General features: G+C 40.3%; 1 protein-coding gene across 1 annotated transcript; it reads left to right on the top strand.

Annotated features, from left to right (window-relative positions):
- Nucleotides 1-7,311: 7,311 nt before the first annotated feature.
- Nucleotides 7,312-11,947, top strand: LOC308132046 (potassium voltage-gated channel subfamily V member 2-like; the record flags this gene model as incomplete). Its single annotated transcript, XM_080498988.1, has 2 exons — nt 7,312-8,643; nt 11,684-11,947. The coding sequence occupies 2 exons, from the start codon at nt 7,312-7,314 to the stop codon at nt 11,945-11,947; spliced, it is 1,596 nt and encodes a 531-aa protein (XP_080355114.1).
- Between the last annotated feature and the right edge of the window lie 9,075 nt (nt 11,948-21,022).

Below are 21,022 nucleotides of genomic sequence, written 5' to 3' on the forward strand. Positions count from 1 at the left end.
AGTGAGAACCTGATCACAAACACTCCAGGAAAAACACATTTACAGAGATTAAATTAATATTTCGTGTCCACAAATTAACATTTCACTGTTTTGAATATCTGATTTGAGGAAACAAATTAATATTTTGTGGTTTTGAAATACTATTTCATTTAGCATTTGTATTTATTTCGTGGCCTCAAATTGGTATTTCATATATATATATATATATATATATATATATATATATATATATATATATATATATATATATTGATGTCCCCTCTCCAGTTATAACTCCAGTCTCTGCTAAAAAAAACAAGTTTAGAACATTTTTGATTTGAAGAAGAGTGAATTTGTGTGATCTCTATACCCAATTTTATGAATTATTCTTATCACTCTTTTTGTAACATTGTTAGCGGCTGCAGTGAGCATTTATAAGTGTTTCTCCAAACCTCAGCACAGTAATTTAGATATGGTAACACCAGTGAACAGTATAATATGTATACTGATTTGTGATCCAGGATGTTTTTTACTTTATTGATTACTGAGAAGCGTCTTGATATTTTTGTTTTGAACGTGTTTGATGTGAGATTTCCAATTAATTATATCATTAATCATAACACCAAGAAACTTACTTTTGCGAACCCTCTGAATTTCCACACCATCTACATTTGACTGTGCATAATATTCCTATTGCCATTGCCAATTAAACCATTTCTTAAGTTTGCACATTTCACCACTGATTGTGCTCAGTAGTGTCTGTAAATATTTATGTCATCTGCAAAAGAAGTCATTTTATTACTTTTGAAATTTTGGTAATGTCATTTATATACAGCAGAAATAGTTTTGGACCCAATACTGACCCCTGGGGGACACCACGAGCAATGTCTCAGCTCCATGATGATACTGTCCCATCTTCACAGACTGTTTCCTGCACATTAAGTAACTTTTCACCCAGTTCAATACCACGCCCCTGATCCCACTCAGTGACTAATACGTCATGGTTTATTGTATCAAAAGCTTTTATTTCTGATGTTGTCATATCTGAGGCTCCATATTATAGTTATTTGTTTGCAGAATAACAAAAAGTGACATCCAACAAAAGTTTTTGGAACATTTTAGAATTTGGTTTCATTATGGTTTCGTTATTTAAATCCGCATGTAGTTAATCACTTCATCGCTGCTCGTTATTGTTTACTTGCTGATTCTCGTTAGAGTGTTATGGTGGTGATTGCTCTCATAGTGAGGATATTGTTGCATAAATTCCCTGTGTGACTGATGTCCCTTCTCCTGACACCAAGATCTTCCTGGGAATACGAACTTTCATTCAGTTACCCTGTGACCTTACGTTAAATAACACTGTTGTGTAGAAGACGGACAGATGGGTGGGTTTTAGAGGCGAAATGTTACAGGGTTGCAATTGCAAACTTTTTCTCCTCATTTCCTCACAAAAAAAATTTGACAGATGTCAGTGATGTTCATCCAATAATTATGACAGTGACATTGTGACAATGAGATATCAGGCACAGAATAAGTACCTGCAACAACAAAAAAACAACATGGAATCAGTTGAAGGTAATTTAGCCACAACTAATGTTTTTTTTTTAACATTTGATTTCCAGTACATAGTTCAATGTTGTCTGTGCTTCAAATACTATTGCATTAAAAGCAAAGAATATTTGACATTATTCCATGGATACTTTAAAAATTGTACGTCTGTACTGGCCTACAATAATCTGCAGTATTGTTCTGTATTTGACCTTACAGCATATCTCTGCTCGGAACTAAATATTGGACCATATGTCGATCTACATTTTCATTGAACAGACCAAACAGTGATTCAACTCTTCATACACTTAGATTATACATAACAAACTGCTTCATAATAGACATTGTATTGAATTTTCTCTCGAGTCCCTCATTGTACCTCATTTTCAGCTTTCAATGCAAACTTGAAATTTAACACTCGGTACCACCGGTTGAGTCATGTTTTTCTTAACACTTCACAAATCTCCGGCTTAAGTGTGAACAAAGTTGAGTCATTCATGAGTAATTCATCAGGACAATATCAGAATGTCTCCATGAGAGGCTTGGATGGTCTTTTTCCTCACGCCTCCTGTCCAATGCAGCTCACAGGAGCAAGTTCATAGCAAGAATAAATATAATAATAATTAAAAAAAAATCATTATCAGATCTACCGTGACGGTATGTTTCCAAAAGAATAGACTCCAATCCCCATATTACTGCACAATTTATTGTAAAAACCACACGTCCATGCAAGATCTAAGCTTTCACTTCTTTTATTTGCAAGATGCCGTCTCCTATTTTACTCTAAGATGAGTAAAATTCCATTAAGTAGTCAGTCGCTCAGTGATGTAACTTTCTTTTTAAAGAAAGGAAAGACAGGATGTTCTTTTGGGTCTCTTTGTGACGTTTCTTGGGCCAACTCCAAGAAGTTTTACAATCAGTAGTCGCCATGTTTATTCTTCTCGAGCACTCTTCAATCTCTTTGTTTGTATTCAAGGGAACCACCGCTCTCTTCCTTTCTGTCCTTTCTGTTTTCCCTCTCCCGCCAATGATTTTATTTTGTCACTGAAGTATGTTTTCAGTTAACTGTATTATATGTTGGGTTTTTTTAGAGTCTCACTTAAATTACTTTACATTTTGTCACTATATTTAAAGTTATTCAAACTTGTGATGAAAAACCAAAAAGTAAGTCCTAATTATTGTCTTTGTTTAGACATCTTTTGGTTTTACCCAGCCCTACAATGAAGGGCAGTGCTGGATAATTTGCTGTGACCCTGTATTTGTATAATTTCATCAGCATGAGGTCGGCCCACACACCACCATTGTTACTGAACAATCCATGCTTGGATTTTTGTTTCAGCTGTAAATAACATAGAATGTATACAGCTCGAGGCTTTACCAGCCCATAGAAGGGATTATAACCCACATACTTGTTTTACTAAGCAGCTTTACGGAGAGACTTTAGTAAATTTCATCTGCAAGACATGCTGCAACGGGAAGGAAAACATAGATCTTCAGAGCAGATGATTCTAATCCCTGTGAAACGCAAAGAGGGATGAATGTCTTGTTTTGCTGTTCTGCTTCCTGAAGGACTCCTGGATCAATGACCTAACAAATGCCGACTTTAAATGTGAATTAACTTTGTGCTTCTCTTGCGTAATAACAGCCATGAGAAAAAGATTGTGAGCGACGACCACCTTAAAGTGCTCTATCATCAGTTCTCAGTTTTTAATTAATTATCTATGAAAAGTTTTATTTTTCTCAGTCTCATGCGCCTCAACTGGTATGAAAACCCCCACTGGACAAAAACCCCCCACAAATTTAATGTACATCCTGCCACAAGGTTGTTTGTATTGTTCAAGGGCTTCAAAAATCTGATTTAAAGTAGATGGGGCCTTTTCTGGCTGTAATCTCGGGGGACTTGTGGGACGATAGTGTGATCATTGACTAGTTCTATTAATCTGATGTATCAGTCAATGTAAGTTCAAGCCACATTTCATCAATTTGGTTTTTGGTTGTGGAAACTATATTTCAACCTCGACCATCTATAAATTCACAGATTGTGAATAACAACCTCGCTGAAAAGCAGGTCATTTGTCTTTCATGTGAAAATAACACTGAATATTGCTTTTATTAAGGATTTTTTTTAAAAGAAAAAAAAGTTGATAAACGACCACAAGTTCAATCCTTCTGCAGTTTTACTTCAAACTTCCCAGCTTCATTTGATTCTTAATATATTCCTTTTTTTGTCCGAGGTAGGTCATATCAGTATGTTTCCTGAAAGGCAAATTAGAAGTAGCTTTGCTTTACGTTGTTTAGTCGCAACGATCGGTGGTGAGGAAACTCTCCTAGCTTCTAACTGCCTACGTCGGAATGCTAATCCCGCTCACCGCAACAGCCGACTATTACTAAACAGCCTCAGTCATAAGGCCGGCCGGACGGCTACGTCTGTTAACGGCAGCTTTCCTCTATCACTAATGGCACTTGGTGAATTTGCTAGGTGTTTAGTTTGGAGGTTAGGAGAAAACCCCAGGGATTACTTTGTTAGAGAAAACCTCTCGGTTTTTTCCCGGGGACTGGAATAACCCGTATGAACCTTATTGAGATGTTGTGAAGCACAATCACTTAACTTTTTACTACCACAAGAAATACAGGGGACTTCACTTTACCTGCAATGGGTTCATTTATTAAGAATAAATTCAGCAAGGGTTAGGCAACAGCGTTAGAGTCAATGTTACATCAAAATAATAAATGATGATTCAACAGCCTGATTGGTTTAAACTATAACTGAGCCTGTTTTCTAAGATTATACGACCTGATCGATGTCTGCTTTTTTTTAGGACAGGGGAGGTGAGGCAAACAACTCGGCCTTTAGCTGCCGTGCCCGTTCTGTCTCGGATCGATCTCCCTTCAGGGGAACTTCAACGTAGGATCTCCGTACAGAGTTACGGTCGCCCGCGGGGAGTCTTGCCTCGACTTCGATCTTGATGCTGCAACCTGTGAACTATTAAATTCCTGTGGTTAAGGGATTTAAGGGTTAGGGTTGGCTCCAGAGAAATGGAAGCTCCGGTGTTTCTTCCCCCTTGCAGATTGATAGGCTGAGAACCGCTGTTCCGTCTGGATGCTTCTCATCTGGTCGGTTGCAGATCACTTTTCGGGCTCGTCCGCTTCTCCGGAGCTTCCTTCAGGGGTCGGCTACTCTAGTGGGATGCAGCTCTCCTCTGCGAAGGACTCCGCCGAACTCTCTTCGCTGTTCACAAGTCACGGGTCTTTATTCTTCCCGTTTCTCCCTCATCCTTTGTAGTCCTATTTAGCAGCTTTTCATTCTCCCTAACTCTCCCTTGTCTACCCCTCCTCTCTGTACTTGTAGTCCTGTAGCTTTCTCCTATTTGTCAGTTATATTCTCGCCTGCGTGTCTCCCCTCTCCCCTCGTTTCAATTCTGTTTTTCTTTCAGACTCAGGAAGGCTCAGGCTCTGTTTTCTCGTTTCATCAACATCCTGTCATTGCGCCATACCTCCTGCTTTCCTGTGAGGCGTGTGGATGCGTGTGTGCATGTGTGTGCGTGAGTGTGTCAACTACACTTCTAAATCACCTTTTAATCACGTACAAACATTTCTAAGACTTTCCATCTTGCAATTAGTTCGTTTTGCGTGTTAATTACGTACAGGTTGAATCAACACAGTCTCTATTTCAGTTCCTCTTTTCCCACCCCAGTCTCTGTGGTTTGTGCTGGGATCTCAACACACATCAGCCCCTCTCGACAACGTGTATAAATAAAAGCTTCATTGACTGTCCCATATTACTATTATTTAACAATTACATTTGGTAAACTCCACATCCACATCAAAACAAATCTTAAGTTGGTTTTAACCACAGTCATATTTATAGATACCTGTTGTAAGTAGGGGTCGTAAAATGACAAAGGATTATGAACAATCCTCATAAAAACATCAACATCTCTGCTTCAGATGAATGTCTTTTGGTCCCAATCAGTGAACATCTACATCTGTTTCATTCATTTAATTCATTTATTCACATTTAAAATCCAACCCTCAGGCCATTCATGGCCATGAGACAGATTTTGATCATCTGTCTAAAAATGGAAAACAAAGCTTATTAGCAAAAAAAAAAAAAAAAAGTTAATTGTATCATTTAACTCCTATGTTTAACTTACATTGGCAGTACGACTGGGTAGCACGCATAAAAAATATGTAATGTGTGGAATCAGCTGCCTCATAATTAATGGGTTACGTAAAAGGCAATCTTTGATTCAATCATTTCACATGATCCAATCTGGCCCACATTAAAAACAGTTTGGATGCCCCGGAAACATGAAAATAAAAAATATATGAAAAACCTTGACACTACACTCATGTATAATGCTCTTTACTTATAAAGCTCTGCCACTCATATTCATCTTTATTTTCAACTTTGACCCAATGCATCCAGTATAAATCACTTTTGTTTATTGTTTGTAAACAGCATTTCATATTATAATTATGCTCAATATTGATTGAAAAAAAAAAGGTTGAATCACATCAATTATTCCATATTTTACACTGCTCAAATATTTTGTCCCTTGCATGTTTAATTTTACTGACTAAAACGGTAAAACAAACACATCCTTCAAAATCATATAAAGTTTGAATGTTAAGTTTCAATTATTTTTTTTTTTCTTCCCCTTTTAGATTTTGGCCTCATTCCTTTGTTACCTTGTCTGGGGTGACACACTGCCCTAACGAGACTACCTTAAGTCTTTTAACTGTATTTAAATGTCACATGATTAATGACTTCAATCCTGAGCTCCGTTAGCCACTCAGCACAGGCTCGCACTTGGAGGGTGAATAAGGGTTTTATGTTAAACATATGTTATTGCCCTGGATGCCCTGTTCTCGTAATCAATAATCTCGGGGCAATAATCTGATGTCCAATAAGAGGATTCAATGTCTGGAAAACGTTTGATTTTTGTTGAGTAGATATTCTACCGGGTTAAAAATCTCCCATGCGTTGGAATGATGTGTCGCTCTGTTTTACAGCGTTGAAGTCGATGGGTTTCACTCGGGTTAACCTTAGAAAAAGAAAGATTGTTTTCAGCACATGCTGCATTGAATCACATCATGTCTGAAGAAACCTGCACCCCCTCCCAATCTGGAAGTAGGCCAATGCTTAAAGCCCTTATCCTCTTTTATGCACCCACTAGTCCTCCTTTGTTTACCCCCACAAATCTGAGGCCCAATTACAACAAAATTAATTATGAGTCAAAAAAGACACCCACACCAATATATGTATGTGCAAAGTGTTTGTAATCAGTACGATTGATCAGTAAGTAAGTAAATGTTGGGTTATTGAGGCTGATTTCTTTAGAAAACAAGAAAAGACATGCAATAGTATTGCCTGGCCAACCAATAGGACTTCTTGAATAATCTGCAGGGATTTCAAAAGGATTCATGCATAAGACGCTGCTCATGATTTCTGTGAATAAAAGAAAAAAAACAAAACCCTCGAAGATCTTTAAATTGATCCACATAACACATTTTCATAACATGGTTGTTAAAAGTGTGTTCCTGTAGTTGTGATTTGTTTGAGGAGCCACACAGTCAACGTCATGTCAGCGCAGCAGCTCAGCAGAGGATAAGAGTATTTAGATGTCCCGTAAGCACGAGGATCCTCTCAGTCAGCAACATTAATGGGGCCATGAGGCATCCTGCTCATGTCCTCCATGCTTTGGTGAAGGGGGTATTAGACGGCAGTAATGCTGGCCAGTCTGAGTGCTCAGTCTGCGGTGTAGCCTGGGGGGCATCGATATGGGGAGCACCAAGAAGGTCAACATAGTCAACAGGAGGCAGAGCCTTTTCCCCAACTACAAGGTCACAGATTCTGAAATTAATCGGAGACCCTCGGAGCTGGTTTACCCGCTGGCGAAGGAGAGCTGCGTGAAGACATGGAACTCCATGCAGGAGCTGAGCAGAGACATCTACGACATCTACGCCGAGTACGAAGACGAAGAGGACGAAAACGTTGTGTTTGGCTTCTCCAAGCAGATCAATCTCTCTAAGAAGAACTACATGATCAACATCAACGTGGGAGGGAAACCCTACCAGATCGCCTACAAGACGGCAGCAAAGTACCCCAAGACCAGGATAGGACGCCTGGCCACCTACACAGACCACAACATGAAGCTTGAACTGTGCGACGACTACACAGTGACCAACAATGAGTTTTTCTTCGACAGGGACCCGGACGTTTTCCACAGCATATTCAACTTCTACAGGACGGGAGTGCTGTGGATCAAAGACGAGTTGTGTCCCCGGAACTTCCTGGAGGAGATCAACTACTGGGGCGTGAGGATCAAGAACACCCACCGCTGCTGCCGCATCTCCTTCGAGGAGAGGCAGGACGAGCTGAACCAGCAGCTGAAGATCCAGAGGGAGCTGGAGGCGGAGGTGGAGATCGAGGAGAACGAGGAGCTGTTTCAAGACATGCTCTTGGGCCACGAGCGCCGAGCCATCTGGAACCTGATGGAGAAGCCTTTCTCGTCCGTCAAAGCCAAACTGATGGCCGTAGCCTCCAGCCTGTTTGTGCTGATCTCCCTGGTGGCCATGACCATGAACACGGTGGACGAGATGCAGTACCGGACTGCTGCGGGTCAGCTGAGCGGGAAAACCTACTGGGAATACGTGGAGTCCATGTGCATCGCCTTCTTCACCGCCGAGTACCTGCTGCGTCTCATATCCACGCCTGACATCAAAGCCTTCAGCAGGAGCGTGCTCAACACCGTGGACCTCATCGCCATCCTGCCCCAGTACCTGCAGGCGGTGCTTGAGTTCTTCGACAGTGACGATAACTACATAAAGCACGAGGCCGACATGCAGGCGGTGAGGCAGGTGGGGAAGCTGGGGCAGGTGCTGCGGATCATGAGGCTGATGCGGATCTTCCGTATCTTGAAGCTGGCGCGTCACTCCACCGGTCTGCGGGCGTTCGGCTTCACCCTGCGGCAGTGCTACCAGCAAGTGGGCTGCCTCTTCCTCTTCATCGCCATGGGCATCTTCACCTTCTCTGCCATGGTCTTCACAGTGGAGCACGACATGCCGCACACAAACTTCACCAGCATTCCTCATGCGTGGTGGTGGGCAGCAGTAAGTGCATGTCTGGAAAGGCACAAATTCCTTCTCATCAACGTTTCTACCATTTTGCTTGAGTGCAGTTAAAGTTTAACCACTGGATGTTTTGTATCATCATCAGTAGGCATAAGATTAATTCACACATCTGCTGGTTTAACAGTGAATGTGCAGATTTAAAGCAGGGTCTCAATGTGAGTATGAATCAAAATTAACTGCATTTATGATTTTAAAAGTATCTGGAACAGTGACGGGGAATTGGCAGCCTGCAGGCGACCATCAACCACATGTTCCCAAGCCAACTTCCAAAAACTAACAAATTATTGACTGCACAGCTTGGGGTAAACGTTAAGTTAAGCAAATTTTAATGTGATAGAGAACGAAAAGAGCCCATATTACCACATGACTCTGTTTATCTCAAACATAAAAATATATAATATATGCATGTTGATTAAAATAAGTGAAATGCAGTTGGTTATTTTCATTAAATTGGCGACCAGAACTTCTTATAATTTCGTTCAGTCGATGTGCTCAATCACAGTTTCACAGAAGAGGAACTATTTGCAGCTTCACAATGAACAAAGTTACTTGTCCATAATGTTTGGACAAGTAAAACAACCAAAGTCAGATGGAAGAAAACAGGTTGTTTAAGATTTAAAAAAATAATATAAACATCAAATAATCTGTGTATAAAGTGGGCTACATGAATACAAAGTGCAGCTCAAAGTGCTCCATATAAAACAGGACAACTAACCATATATAGGAAAAGAGGCCATAAGAGTTACAACCGGACAAATGATTTAAAATGGAATACAAGTCCATTTTAAGATAGAAGATGCAGGGATGCTGCACAAATCAGCGGCGACCTGAAGTTACCTACCTGAATATAAAGAAGGGAACTGAGCTTCATTCTCTCTAATGCTCACATGTTCACAGTCTTGTGTGAATGCTGTGTGAACTGACTTTATTAGATTACACCCGGCACTACCTGACTTACAAAACTCATTGAGGTCAGCTGTGCTTCAGGATGCGTCTCCTCTTGCTTTAGCACTCATGTGACCTGTTGCAGTCGATCAGTACGTCCAAAGGGTAAGTTGTTGATTTGCCATCTGATTCAGTCACGACACCTTTCTGGCTTGACAGGAGAGTTTTCAATACAGAAAGCCTCAACTTCAGCATGTAAGAAATGTTATTATTCGAACTGTCAGCCAAAACATTGATTTGGTGAGTCTCCCCTTATAAAGCCATTAGTGGATCACCCCCCTCCCTCTGAAAGCTGGTGGGGAGTCTTGCTCCTAATCCATGGCCAGGAAATGATAATCCTCTGAATGATACTGATGGGTGTATTGAATGAGGCACGATGAGCTCATGTGAGTCACTGCACCGTCTTGTTGGCAGGCTGTTTGCAGGATAACAAAGTGAAGGACATGAAAAAGACAAGGGACATTCAGAAAGACATTTTTACATGTTCTGGTTTGTGTGGTTGGTAAACAACACAGTTCACGGACACTTATACATTGCATATCACCTAACAGGGAACATACTGTATATGAGTGCAGTGCGTGTGTCTACTGCTAAAAGGGAACAGATGCTATATCCAGTAAATGAATAATTTAATCAGGTAAGTCGACTCAATTCGGTGCAATTAGGAACAAAGTAAAATGATCACTATTATGATCATGGCTAGCTTTATTTGTGTGGTGTTGAACTGTTGTCGTTTTTCCATTTATACATATACAGTCCCTGCATTTCACAGCAAAGGCTGAAAGGAGAAGCTGTGGCGAACACGATATTTCCATCATGTTGTAAACACCAGGACAACAAGCAAGGCAGTTGTCTCCTCGTGTTAATATCAGATTGTGCTTCTTCCATGTGCCTCGGCTCGATTCCACTGGGGCTGTGGAGGCCTGGGGGTTAATCTCAGGATTCTAAGTCTGCGGGTTTGAATCTGTTCCCTTCACACTGTGGGTCCCTGAACAAGACTCATGACCCCTCAGCTGCTCCGCGGGCGTCACACCGCGGCAGCCCTCTGCTCCAAGCAGGGGGAGTTCAGGGAAACTATTAATAGGACGAGTTCAGTCATTTCCCCAACGGGGTTAATAAGCCACGCTTTCTTCAGTCTTTTATTTGAATCGATGTACATCTGAGAGTGTAGACGAGTTTCATCAAAGAAACATGAAGGAGAAGATCGAAGGTTTGAACCTCCAACAAAATGTTGGTGTGTTTTACCATTTGAACATCTATGTTGAAGTTAATTTCACTGTACATCTGTTGATCTATTAGTCTGTTTTCTATACTGGCTTTGTTTGAACTGTGGTCGCAGGACTGCTCATATACACAGTTTGACTGTTAATCACACAGACACAGATGAAAAAAACACACAAATTTAAAACCACTGACAAACCTTGTGTGGGACATTTTATCATGATGTCCACCAACAGGGAACAAGTTTCAGGTGCTAAAGATGTATTGTTCGAAGACGTAGGCTAAATCTATGGAGCACGTTCAAGTGACGAGCTGTGACAACCCCTGTGATAAAGGAAACAGCAGAAGTGACGCGTAAGGTTCAATATTACATAACTTCCTTCAATTCTACATTAGGACAGGGTCTGTTTGTTCACTTAGGAACATCTTGTGATATCAGCCTACAGACACACACCACATATAGATTTACACTTTTAATAAATGTAGAGATGCAAATGAACTCTACAAGTGTCTCTGAATAGTGTGAAGAAGCTGTAGGAGCTTTAGAAGAACTCAAAATGATCTTGTGCATCATTCTTTGTGATCTAAAGAACAAGAAAAAAAACCATTAAAATCTTTGTAAACTTCTAAAAAAACCAAAGTATATATATTTCTAATCTTCATTCAAAAACAAGCAGCTGAACTTCACCATTAAATCTGAGCACATCAGGCTCATGCGCTGCTCCTCAACACTTTTCAGTAATTATGGATGTTTTTCAACACAACATGATTCATAAGGTGGATAAAGACAGTACTGATTGGCCAGGGCCTGTTTCTTCTCTCTTGACCCGTCTCTGTCCTCACTGCTCTGCAGGTCAGCATCTCCACTGTGGGCTACGGAGACGTCTACCCCGAGACCATACTGGGACGCATCTTCGCTTTCGTCTGCATCTCTTTCGGCATCATCCTCAACGGCCTGCCAATTTCCATCCTCTTCAACAAGTTCTCCGACTACTACTCCAAGCTCAAGTCCAACGAGTACACGGCCTCCCTGAAGAAACGAGGGCGGATCAAATTTGCTGAGAGGACAATGAAAAGACTTAATGACTGCTTTGGAAGCCATTGCCATGCACATTGATTATAGTTTGGTTTTTTTTAATGTAAAGATAATGCTTCAATGTAGATTTTGCAGGAAAGCTCAATGTGTGGAAAGAGTTTGTATGAAAGAGAAGTAATCGGCAGCTTGTATTTGTCAGGTGACATTTGATACAATTTGATATAAGACATCTACAATATTTAAATTTGAAGTGATTGTGTGGCTGTACATACATTTCATCTTGGGATTGAATTATTCTCTTAATTAAAGTGTCAAATGGCTTCAGTGAAGTTCAGTTATGGATATGTTTACATGTATTGTTGTTGTTATTTATTGTGGGGGGATGTTTTCTACCTTTAAATCAAATCATGTTTTCACCAATGTCCAATTATTATCAGAAATGTTAGATTCTGGTGTGGAAAATGTGTATATCGTCACAGATGCAGCTCTTATTGCACAATGTACTGTACAGCTTGCTTCACATGCTATTGGAGCAGTTTAAAGATGTATAATTCTGACCAGTAAATGTTTACAGCTGGAAGCAACTTCACTGTATCTCTGTTCACAGATTTGCCCGGGCCTGCAGGGTTTAGACAACTTTCAGACACTGCTGCTTTTTAAGTCTTTGCAATACTTGGTTTTGCCTACAGTACATACAGTGTGATTTTTTTTTTTTTTTAATGAAATAAAGTGATGGCGTTTAATTCGACCCTGTATTCCAATAAAGACTGTTCTGCTCGGGAAAAAGTCTGATTGAATTTAATACCTGACCAGCGCTGACCTCTTCAGGAAGACAATTGCAACTGCAACACATTTGTGGCCGGTCCAATTTCCAACACAGAATGGTGAAAAAGATTATTTCTTTTGAAAATTGAATTCAAGTAAAATGTAACATATTAATACAATACAAAACCTGGAAGTAACTGTTTTTGGCTCCAAAGAGGAAAGGTTAAAGGTCAGTGCTCATCTTGACTCCATGTGACTCAAGACAACATAATCAAGTTAGAAATCTGGGTGTAACTCCAGATTCAGATTTGAAATTCAACAACCACATGGAGAAAATAAGAAAATCAGCTTGCTACCATCTGAATCAAATGATTTTTCATCGAACATAATTTACTATTTGTGTTTCCAGAATCAGACGCAAACAAGGTGAAGCTGCTTTTAGTTCCTATGCCTCTCAACTGTGGAACACACTTCCTGCACACACGAGGACAACTGACACACTTGCTTCTATTAAATAAGGCCATAAAACGTGATAATTTGAAGTTTTCTAATAAAAAATAGATTTCACTTTATTACATCACCTTTATCTTAATGGAGGTTTTTACTGTATGTATTTTCGTTCCATGTCTTTCTTAATCGTTCTCAATATTTTTAAGTATTTCCCCTAGTTCTTCACCGTTAATTAACGTCCCTTGCCTTGTTGTACTGAGCTTTGCCGCTGGGTGGCGTATACACTAAAAAGCTGCTGGTACATTGAGTTCTCACGTTAAAGAAGCAGAGAAGAAGAAGCGTCTCCTCTGCTGCGGTGAAGTGACCTCTGTTGCTAACTGTTAGCCTGCTATATAAACATGGCTCCTCCGGTCGCAGTATCTCCTCTCATTAAGGTCCGTATCACAAACGTACCTTTAAAAATGTGTAGTTTTTGTCTTCCAGCTAAAAATCTCACGTGTTTGCATGAAGCGACGCGGCGAAGCGTGCTAACCTGCTAACTGTTAGCAGTGAGCTGGATCAACGCTGTAATGTTGCTCCAAGCTGTTATTGTGGAAAGATAAATAATTACCTAAATATAAATATTCAATTTCTGCGTTATGATCTCTTAACACTGCATGTAATTACTTTGAATATGTTGTGAAGCGTGTATTTGTGAGACATTACGTTTGACTTTGCTGACAGCGAGTAATTCATTGAAACCATGTCGAGATGAGTGGGAGTCAATAAATAGTCATTAAGAAAAATCTAATTGTATCAAAACGTTTTGTAGGTCTTATTGCTGCTGTATGCGCTTCGTGGGTGTTAACAATGAGCTTATATCCATTTACGTTATTGTTTGCGATCCGAATCATGTCAGTTGGAATATGAAAAGCAAATATCCAAGTTGACCATTAGTTGTCGAACAGTTCTTGTCCTAAAGGTTTAAAGTACTGAAATCGCTTGAGATTTATATGTAGCATAAGTGGGTGCACTAATGTAGTTTGTATTGGCTGATTTATGTTTTAAGTTTAATGCCTTTTCCTCTTGCATATCCAGAGATTCTGTAACCTGTCTTATCAAATTAGCAGTGGTTGTTGTGATTGTTTCTAATGTTTATTATTCGCCCCTCACAGACAGCCAGGTATTCAGCGTTGATCGCTGGCATCATCTATGGAAAGAGGAGATATGGTAAGTTGTTCCAAGTGCTAAACATTTGATAAACCGTTTCATGATCTGACAGTGTTATTAGGAAGGAAAACAAAAAATTAATGAAGAGTAAAACCGTTTCAATGTCATAAAGGGGACAAACTGAGTGTGAACTTCCGTTTGGTTAGAGGACATTGAAAGGGTAACACCAAAGTCGTGTAGCAATTTTCTGTTGGTTTGAAACTCAACTCAAAAAATGAACAATTAATAGAACTCGACTTGGCAGTGCAAACAAACAAGAATATGCAGCTCGTTGTCGTCGCCAGAAAAGAAGGAAATTAAATAAAAAATGTTTCCATTAAATCTCACCAGATTACATTTTGATATCAGCTTCTTCATTTCCGCAGATAACCTGAAGCCAATTGCAGCCGAGGAGAAGAGGATTGAGGAGGAGGAGAAGAAAGTCCGTGAAGAGCAGGCGCGCATTGCCAAGGAGCTCGCAGAAGGTATGTGTGCTGTTTGTGTCCGCACGCTGCCTTGCTCATGAGTTACTGCCGCAGTAATTTGCGCAACACAATTATATTGAATTGAGGTGAAACACATTTGCTCCGGTAAAATCTCATCTGTGTTGCTTTTCTTCTCACAGCCAACGAGGACACCATCCTGAAGTAAAGCTTCAGGCCACTGTGGGAGGATGTCCTCGTCCCCGTGCAGTTTTCAACCTCTTCCTCTTCTTTCTGGAGTGACACCTTTAGGTCACAGCCCGTCAAACACTCCCATGTTGTGGACGTGTTCACTGTTACCGCAGGACGCCCCTCTGGAGGACCAGATAAATCACCTGTATGTTAGTTACACGATATGAAATACGACTCTCGAACCTGACAATGTGGCTGCACTCAGAACTTGTAAAGTTAATGTTTGTAATGAACCGATGTTATAAATACACCAATACATGATCACTGGTGTCTGTCTTTGTTTCCCTCACTGAGTGAATAAGCGTCTCCAGCAGACACAACACAGCAGCTGCTTCGCTGAAACCAGAATAAATGAGTTCCATTTGAAATTGTCGTCCTTTTAGAATCAGTTAAATGATTTTGTCTTTTAGTTAGGCCAAAATCTTTTTTTTTTAATTGAATGAAAATACTGTTTTAATTAACCCTTTATCAGGCAAGTAAACATTTAGTAACTTAATCTTTAGCTGTTGCATCTACTAGTAGGTTAATTACAATGTGAGGAATATTAAAACTGTAAGACTTTGAGAATTTGTGGAATTAAAGCACAACAGTTTGGTTTTATACATACATATACATTTATATACATGCACACAATTTAATGACAGAACACTTCCATCAACAATACTCGTGAGAAATGGCCTAAGCGAAGTTTGACAGATGCAGTTTAGACATGTTTTGCAAACTCATAGGACAAAACTAAATATTGCAACAACGATTGTGAACGTATTACTGAAATTCAGAGAAATAAATCCCAGTGAGGCTCAGGTTCAGAAAACCGTGGGTATTTGTTTTCTCAGGTGATGAAACATTGACCCCCGTGTAAAAAGTCTACAGTGGACCAGCTGTCTTGGGGTCAGGGGACGAAGGTGTGGTGAGAGAGCTGAAGAGCGGAGGAATCATCTACAAATCCAGAGACAAGGCAGTGAAGACGTGATTTTTTTGGGCAACTGCCAATAAACGTCACTTTTACAGCAAAATTAACTGTGTTTGCTTGGTGATTCTGAGCATCTATCATGTCTATCATGCACAGCAGCCTTCATCCAAGTAGACAAGTATAGTTCAAGAATATACAAAATGCATGGACACAGTCTGCCCGCATCCTCGTTGTGAGAAACAAGTTTCACTAAAAACTCTTTATTCTTTCATTTATCCAAAATAAGAACATCATAATAACTAGTAGAGAAAAAACCAAAACACAGTGAAGGAGAGGAAGAATCCCAGCAAGCTGACATGATATCCTCCACATCAATAAACACTACTGTCATGAAAATATTTAAAAAAACCTGAAAAGATTTAATCAAAATGATCAAAACACATCAACTCAGAATCAGTGGGTTGCTGTTTGGACACGAGATTTTTTTATTTAGCTTTAAAAAGAGCCAAAGAAGAAAGCATTTTCAATGATTTGTCCTTCCAGAAATTCGATGAAGAGGTGACGTTTGGCTGTACGACGAAGAGATGATGGAGTTCCTCGTTGGTCTGAGTGTCTGATGATAGGATGAAAAAGTAGTGAAATGCATCTTGAATAACTTGTTTATTATTAATGAATTTACATTTGTGGAGTATTAATAGATGAAATTGGTGAAAGTTGAAACTTTCTGAACAGTTGAATATGAGATAATTCTTTAAAAAAAAAAAAAGGCACAGATCACAACTTCTAACGGTGTTTGTTTTTTTTAATCATATTTTAACTTTTTATGTCGTTGTATGTCGAGTCTGTTGTTCAAATAACATCCATGTTTGAGTTCATGTCAAACCTTCCTGACCAGCAGGTTTTTAAACATTTCTGTGACACAGCAAATTTAAGAATCTTATATACATACTGTAGCTTTGGAACCAGATTCAACACAAGAAACAGGAATCGGTTCCTCACATTTTGAACTAGTTTTATCACAAAGTCACAACGTAAACAGTAAACAGTCAGACGACAACAACAATCACTATCAATGTGAAGCTTAACGTGACACTTTCAATAGTGCAATGTCCACATTCCTGTCTGCCAGACAGATACTAAACTAAGATTTCAATTGGATATAATACAAATAATAATAGCCTTTCATAATAATTGTAGATCTTTCACAATCTGACTCACTGAGTCATGTTCAATGTAAATAACACTTTTGAAAACAGATATCTCTGTAAATGCCACTCACTGCTAATACCTAACTTGGTGGTTTATTTCACGTGTGTTTTTATTTTCCAGGAAGATGAGTTAGTCCACATGTTCAGGAAGAGGCAGACTGCCTCTGCTCTCACAATAATATAGTGATTATGACAATAATACCTGCTGTGCTTGAACACGACTTCAGAGAAACACTTGTGGCCAGTGTAGGTTTAGCAGCATGGTCGTCTTTACAAACTGCCTGCGTCTTGTCAAGTTTACCAAAGTCCTCCTAAACGCCTGATTTTAAATGTTTCGGTGTGTCAAAGATGTCATATTTATGCTTTATGCTGCTCTGGTGGACCTCAGTGCTGCGGCACGAGCTTGAGGGAGAAAAGTGGGTCGGCTTATGGTGCGTGGGCACCATCAGCCGACCTGGGGCCCCCAGTCCCCCAGTCTGAAGTCTGGGGCCCCCAGTCTGCTGAGGGCTCCTGCCCAGATTCTAGTCAGGAGAGAGTCACAAAGGAAGCAGGGTCTCATGTTCCTCAGGTGAATGCTGTTTAGAATTTTAATAGTAAAGTATAGACAGTCAACAACCCAAGACAATGCTGGTAACCATGACTTTCTCTTTCTTTCAGTCTGCTGAATGCTGCATCCCTGAATCTGCAGAGCGCTTGTCCTCACCATCCGCTCAGCAGAAGGTCACGGAGGAAGCTCAGTCTCCTGCTCCACTGGTAAGTTCTGTTTAGAATTTGAACAATGACCAGGAAATACAACTTATGACAAGTATGTTAGCTCAAGAAAGAATGTAGACCAGTATTATAAATGCTTAAATGAACATTTCATACACCCTTAAATAAATGACGGGGTATCATAAAATGTGCTGTGCTAAATAGAACTTCATAAAATAAAATAAAGTTAAAAAAAAAGCCCAAACCAGGCCTTCCCTTGATTTTGAAGGTGATCACTGTGACTTCTTCCTCTGTGTGTCCTTCTGTGGACATTAACGGTGTCTTTCCTCTCATTTTCTACCTCAAATAGCAGCAGCAGTTCGAACCGTACTCCGTGAAGCACCAGGGGGCCGAGCAGCTTCAGGCGGCCAAAGACAATACAGCCGAGACGCATGAGATCTGTGATCGCGCCAACAGCTGCCAGGAGGCTGATCAGCAACTGAGCAGGCCGAACAGCAGGGGCTGAACAATAACTGTCAGGTGGCTGACCAGGTGGAGCAGCGAGACCAGGTGGAGCAGCGAGACCAGGTGGAGCAGCGTCGTCCAGCCAAAGGATACGAGTTGTCTGAAAAAGAACGTTGGCTGGAAGAACAAGTGGAAAAGCGACGGGAATTAGCAGAGCAAGCCAGACAGCGTCGACTGAACATCGGACGTCGTCTGGATGACCAGGAGGAGAAGAAGTGTCGGGTGGAGCAGCTTCGTGAAGCCGAGGACCGTCTCCTTGCTGAGCAGGCCGAACAAAGAAGGGTCAATAACCTACGTCGGCTGGCCCATCAGTCAGAGAGCCAGAGGGACGACAGATTCACGTCAGGCAGTGGGAGGCTCCAGACCCACTGGAGACGCGTTTCAAGATGAGGAGGTGAGAATCTGTTGCCATATCATGAGAATATTGAGGAGAATGGACACCTCTGAGAGTGGCTGCTGAATGAATTCACACACTCATTGATAAAAGCTGTTCTTGTTAGTGTTCAGGTCATTGATCATCTCTCACTTTTTGTTCCCCTGCAGGAAACCATCTCCTCCCCAACCCAAACCTCAAGGGTTTTGTTTATTATTATTTAAAAAAAAGAAGAAAAAACTCACTTTTTTGTATTTTGTATTATTGTAGTTTGTGTGTCAAGTGAAGTCAGCATGAGCTGCACTCCCCAGTGGATCCCACTATTTTAATCCCTGGATTATTTTCAAGATAAAAGTCTGCTGCGAGGAAAACAATGGGACAATTGTTGAAGTCCCTGTGTCTCCAGTGTCCACAGGGTTGTCAGAGGTAGCCAAAGTCAAAGGCAACAAAAGTTAAAAGGTGTGGTTTCACCATTTGAAAGCATTAGTGAACAGTTTAATAATGAGGGTGGTAGGAAGAAGAATGACTTTTTTAGTCCTACTCCTTTACACTTTTATTTTTATTTTTAAAAATTCACATCAACTAACCTCAAAGCCGGGCTGCCGGAGTATTAAAAACACCCATAATGCAACAGAATCTGGATTTTTCACTGTAGGTGTGTGTGTGTGTGTGTGTGTGTGTGTGTGTGTGTGTGTGTGTGTGTGTGTGTGTGTGTGTGTGTGTGTGTGTGTGTGTGTGTGTTTGGCCAAGGATGGGTTTCAGCTTATTTGAGTTTTGTCTGGGAGTTATTAAATGTCATTAACACACTTGAATTTTAAATCATAGACTATGTAAAGCAATATATCCAAGTGGGTTTTCTCTATATATGAAATCGTTGGGGGAAATGAAATGATAGGAGAAAATTAATCATTATAACTTTACAGTGTGTTTGCTCATTTTCTTTTTCTGCTTTTGCCATAACGGGGTCAGAAGGTGAGCTTTTCAGTGTCATGGTAAACTGCTTTCGACAAAAGTATTGACAGTGACAAAAAGATGAGAACAAAATCTCTTGCCAACCATCTCTGAGACAATATGGCACATAAATAATTTCTAATCAAAGCTTTCCCACTTAAATGACGTAAGGAAACATAATTGCTGCCTGTGTCATGTTCTCTCTAGTGTTTTTTTTTTCTCCAGCAGTAATTATGGTAAAAAAAAATTCTCCACCTCCGTCAATTAACAAGACAAATTCTTCACTGCAGACGTGCCATTTTCACTTAAAGAATGAATGTTTGTTCCACAATAATTGTCACCGATGATGCGTTACATAGTGTGATACATACTTTACATCAAGGGTGTTAAGTCCATCAGTTTTTGTAGATTATTATCTTAGGAGTCGTCGAGAGACCTCTGAGAATCATGCCTTTATAAGCAAATTCTCTGTGCATACAAAGGAGGCGTCTTTGAGTACATTTCAGTATATCAAATTTGGAGTTCAAAATATGGTCACTTGAAAGCTCCCATCAACTAACAATTGTTACCCCTTAAACTTCAAAAGGTTAAAAAGAAGAGGAGGGACCGTAAGAACAAGATACTCAGTATAACAACCACAGAATGAAGAATAACTGAAGTTTCTGTTTAATTGTCAAATATCTGTTTGTTTCTAAGCCTACGGAGCCAATGTGGGCCATGTGATTGAAAAATAAATCAATAAAAGCACTAAAAACCGGCCAAAACACGAGATTTAATCCACCTATTTGTCCCTGAGATGCCCGAGCTGAAGACATGACACATAAGTGTGGTTATACAACATGGCCGCCGGGTCGCCCCCCCCCCCCCCCCCCCCCCCCCCCCCCCCCCCCGGCTGTGACAGGTGATGAACTCGAGCTCACCTGGCGGCGAGTCGCAGGCCGTCTGCAGCAGGGTCATTTAAAGCAAGCGTTTTTTTTCAGATTAGAGCTGCACAGTTCACACTGTTGGCATGTCACCCACTCCGTCTGAAAGGTCAAAGGTCAATGCCAAGGCCGGCTAAAAATACGTCGGGACTTCCTGGCATATTCTTTCTCTTAGCCCTCGCCGACGGGAAATTAAAAATATCTCCACAAGGCACGTTGTTAGGGGGATTACTGTGATCAGCTTACAGCTGTGTTTCTGGTACAACAAAAGAAAACACACTACATTTAGATCAATACTTAGAGGCGAAACTAACCAAGATAATCTCATAAATTATAAAAGAAGCTCAGGCTGAGTTATATTACGTGAGATAAATAACATAATTATAGGAATAAATAACATTTTTAAAACAAATGCAACGTCTTCACATTTCTGCATGTCGTTTTGTTTTTTGTTTTGCAGGGTTCTAAACGTTATTCGCAGGTATTGAGTTTGAAC

The sequence above is a fragment of the Blennius ocellaris genome (assembly GCF_963422515.1).
Source record: "Blennius ocellaris genome assembly, chromosome: 7".
NCBI classification, from domain to species: Eukaryota; Metazoa; Chordata; class Actinopteri; order Blenniiformes; family Blenniidae; genus Blennius; species Blennius ocellaris.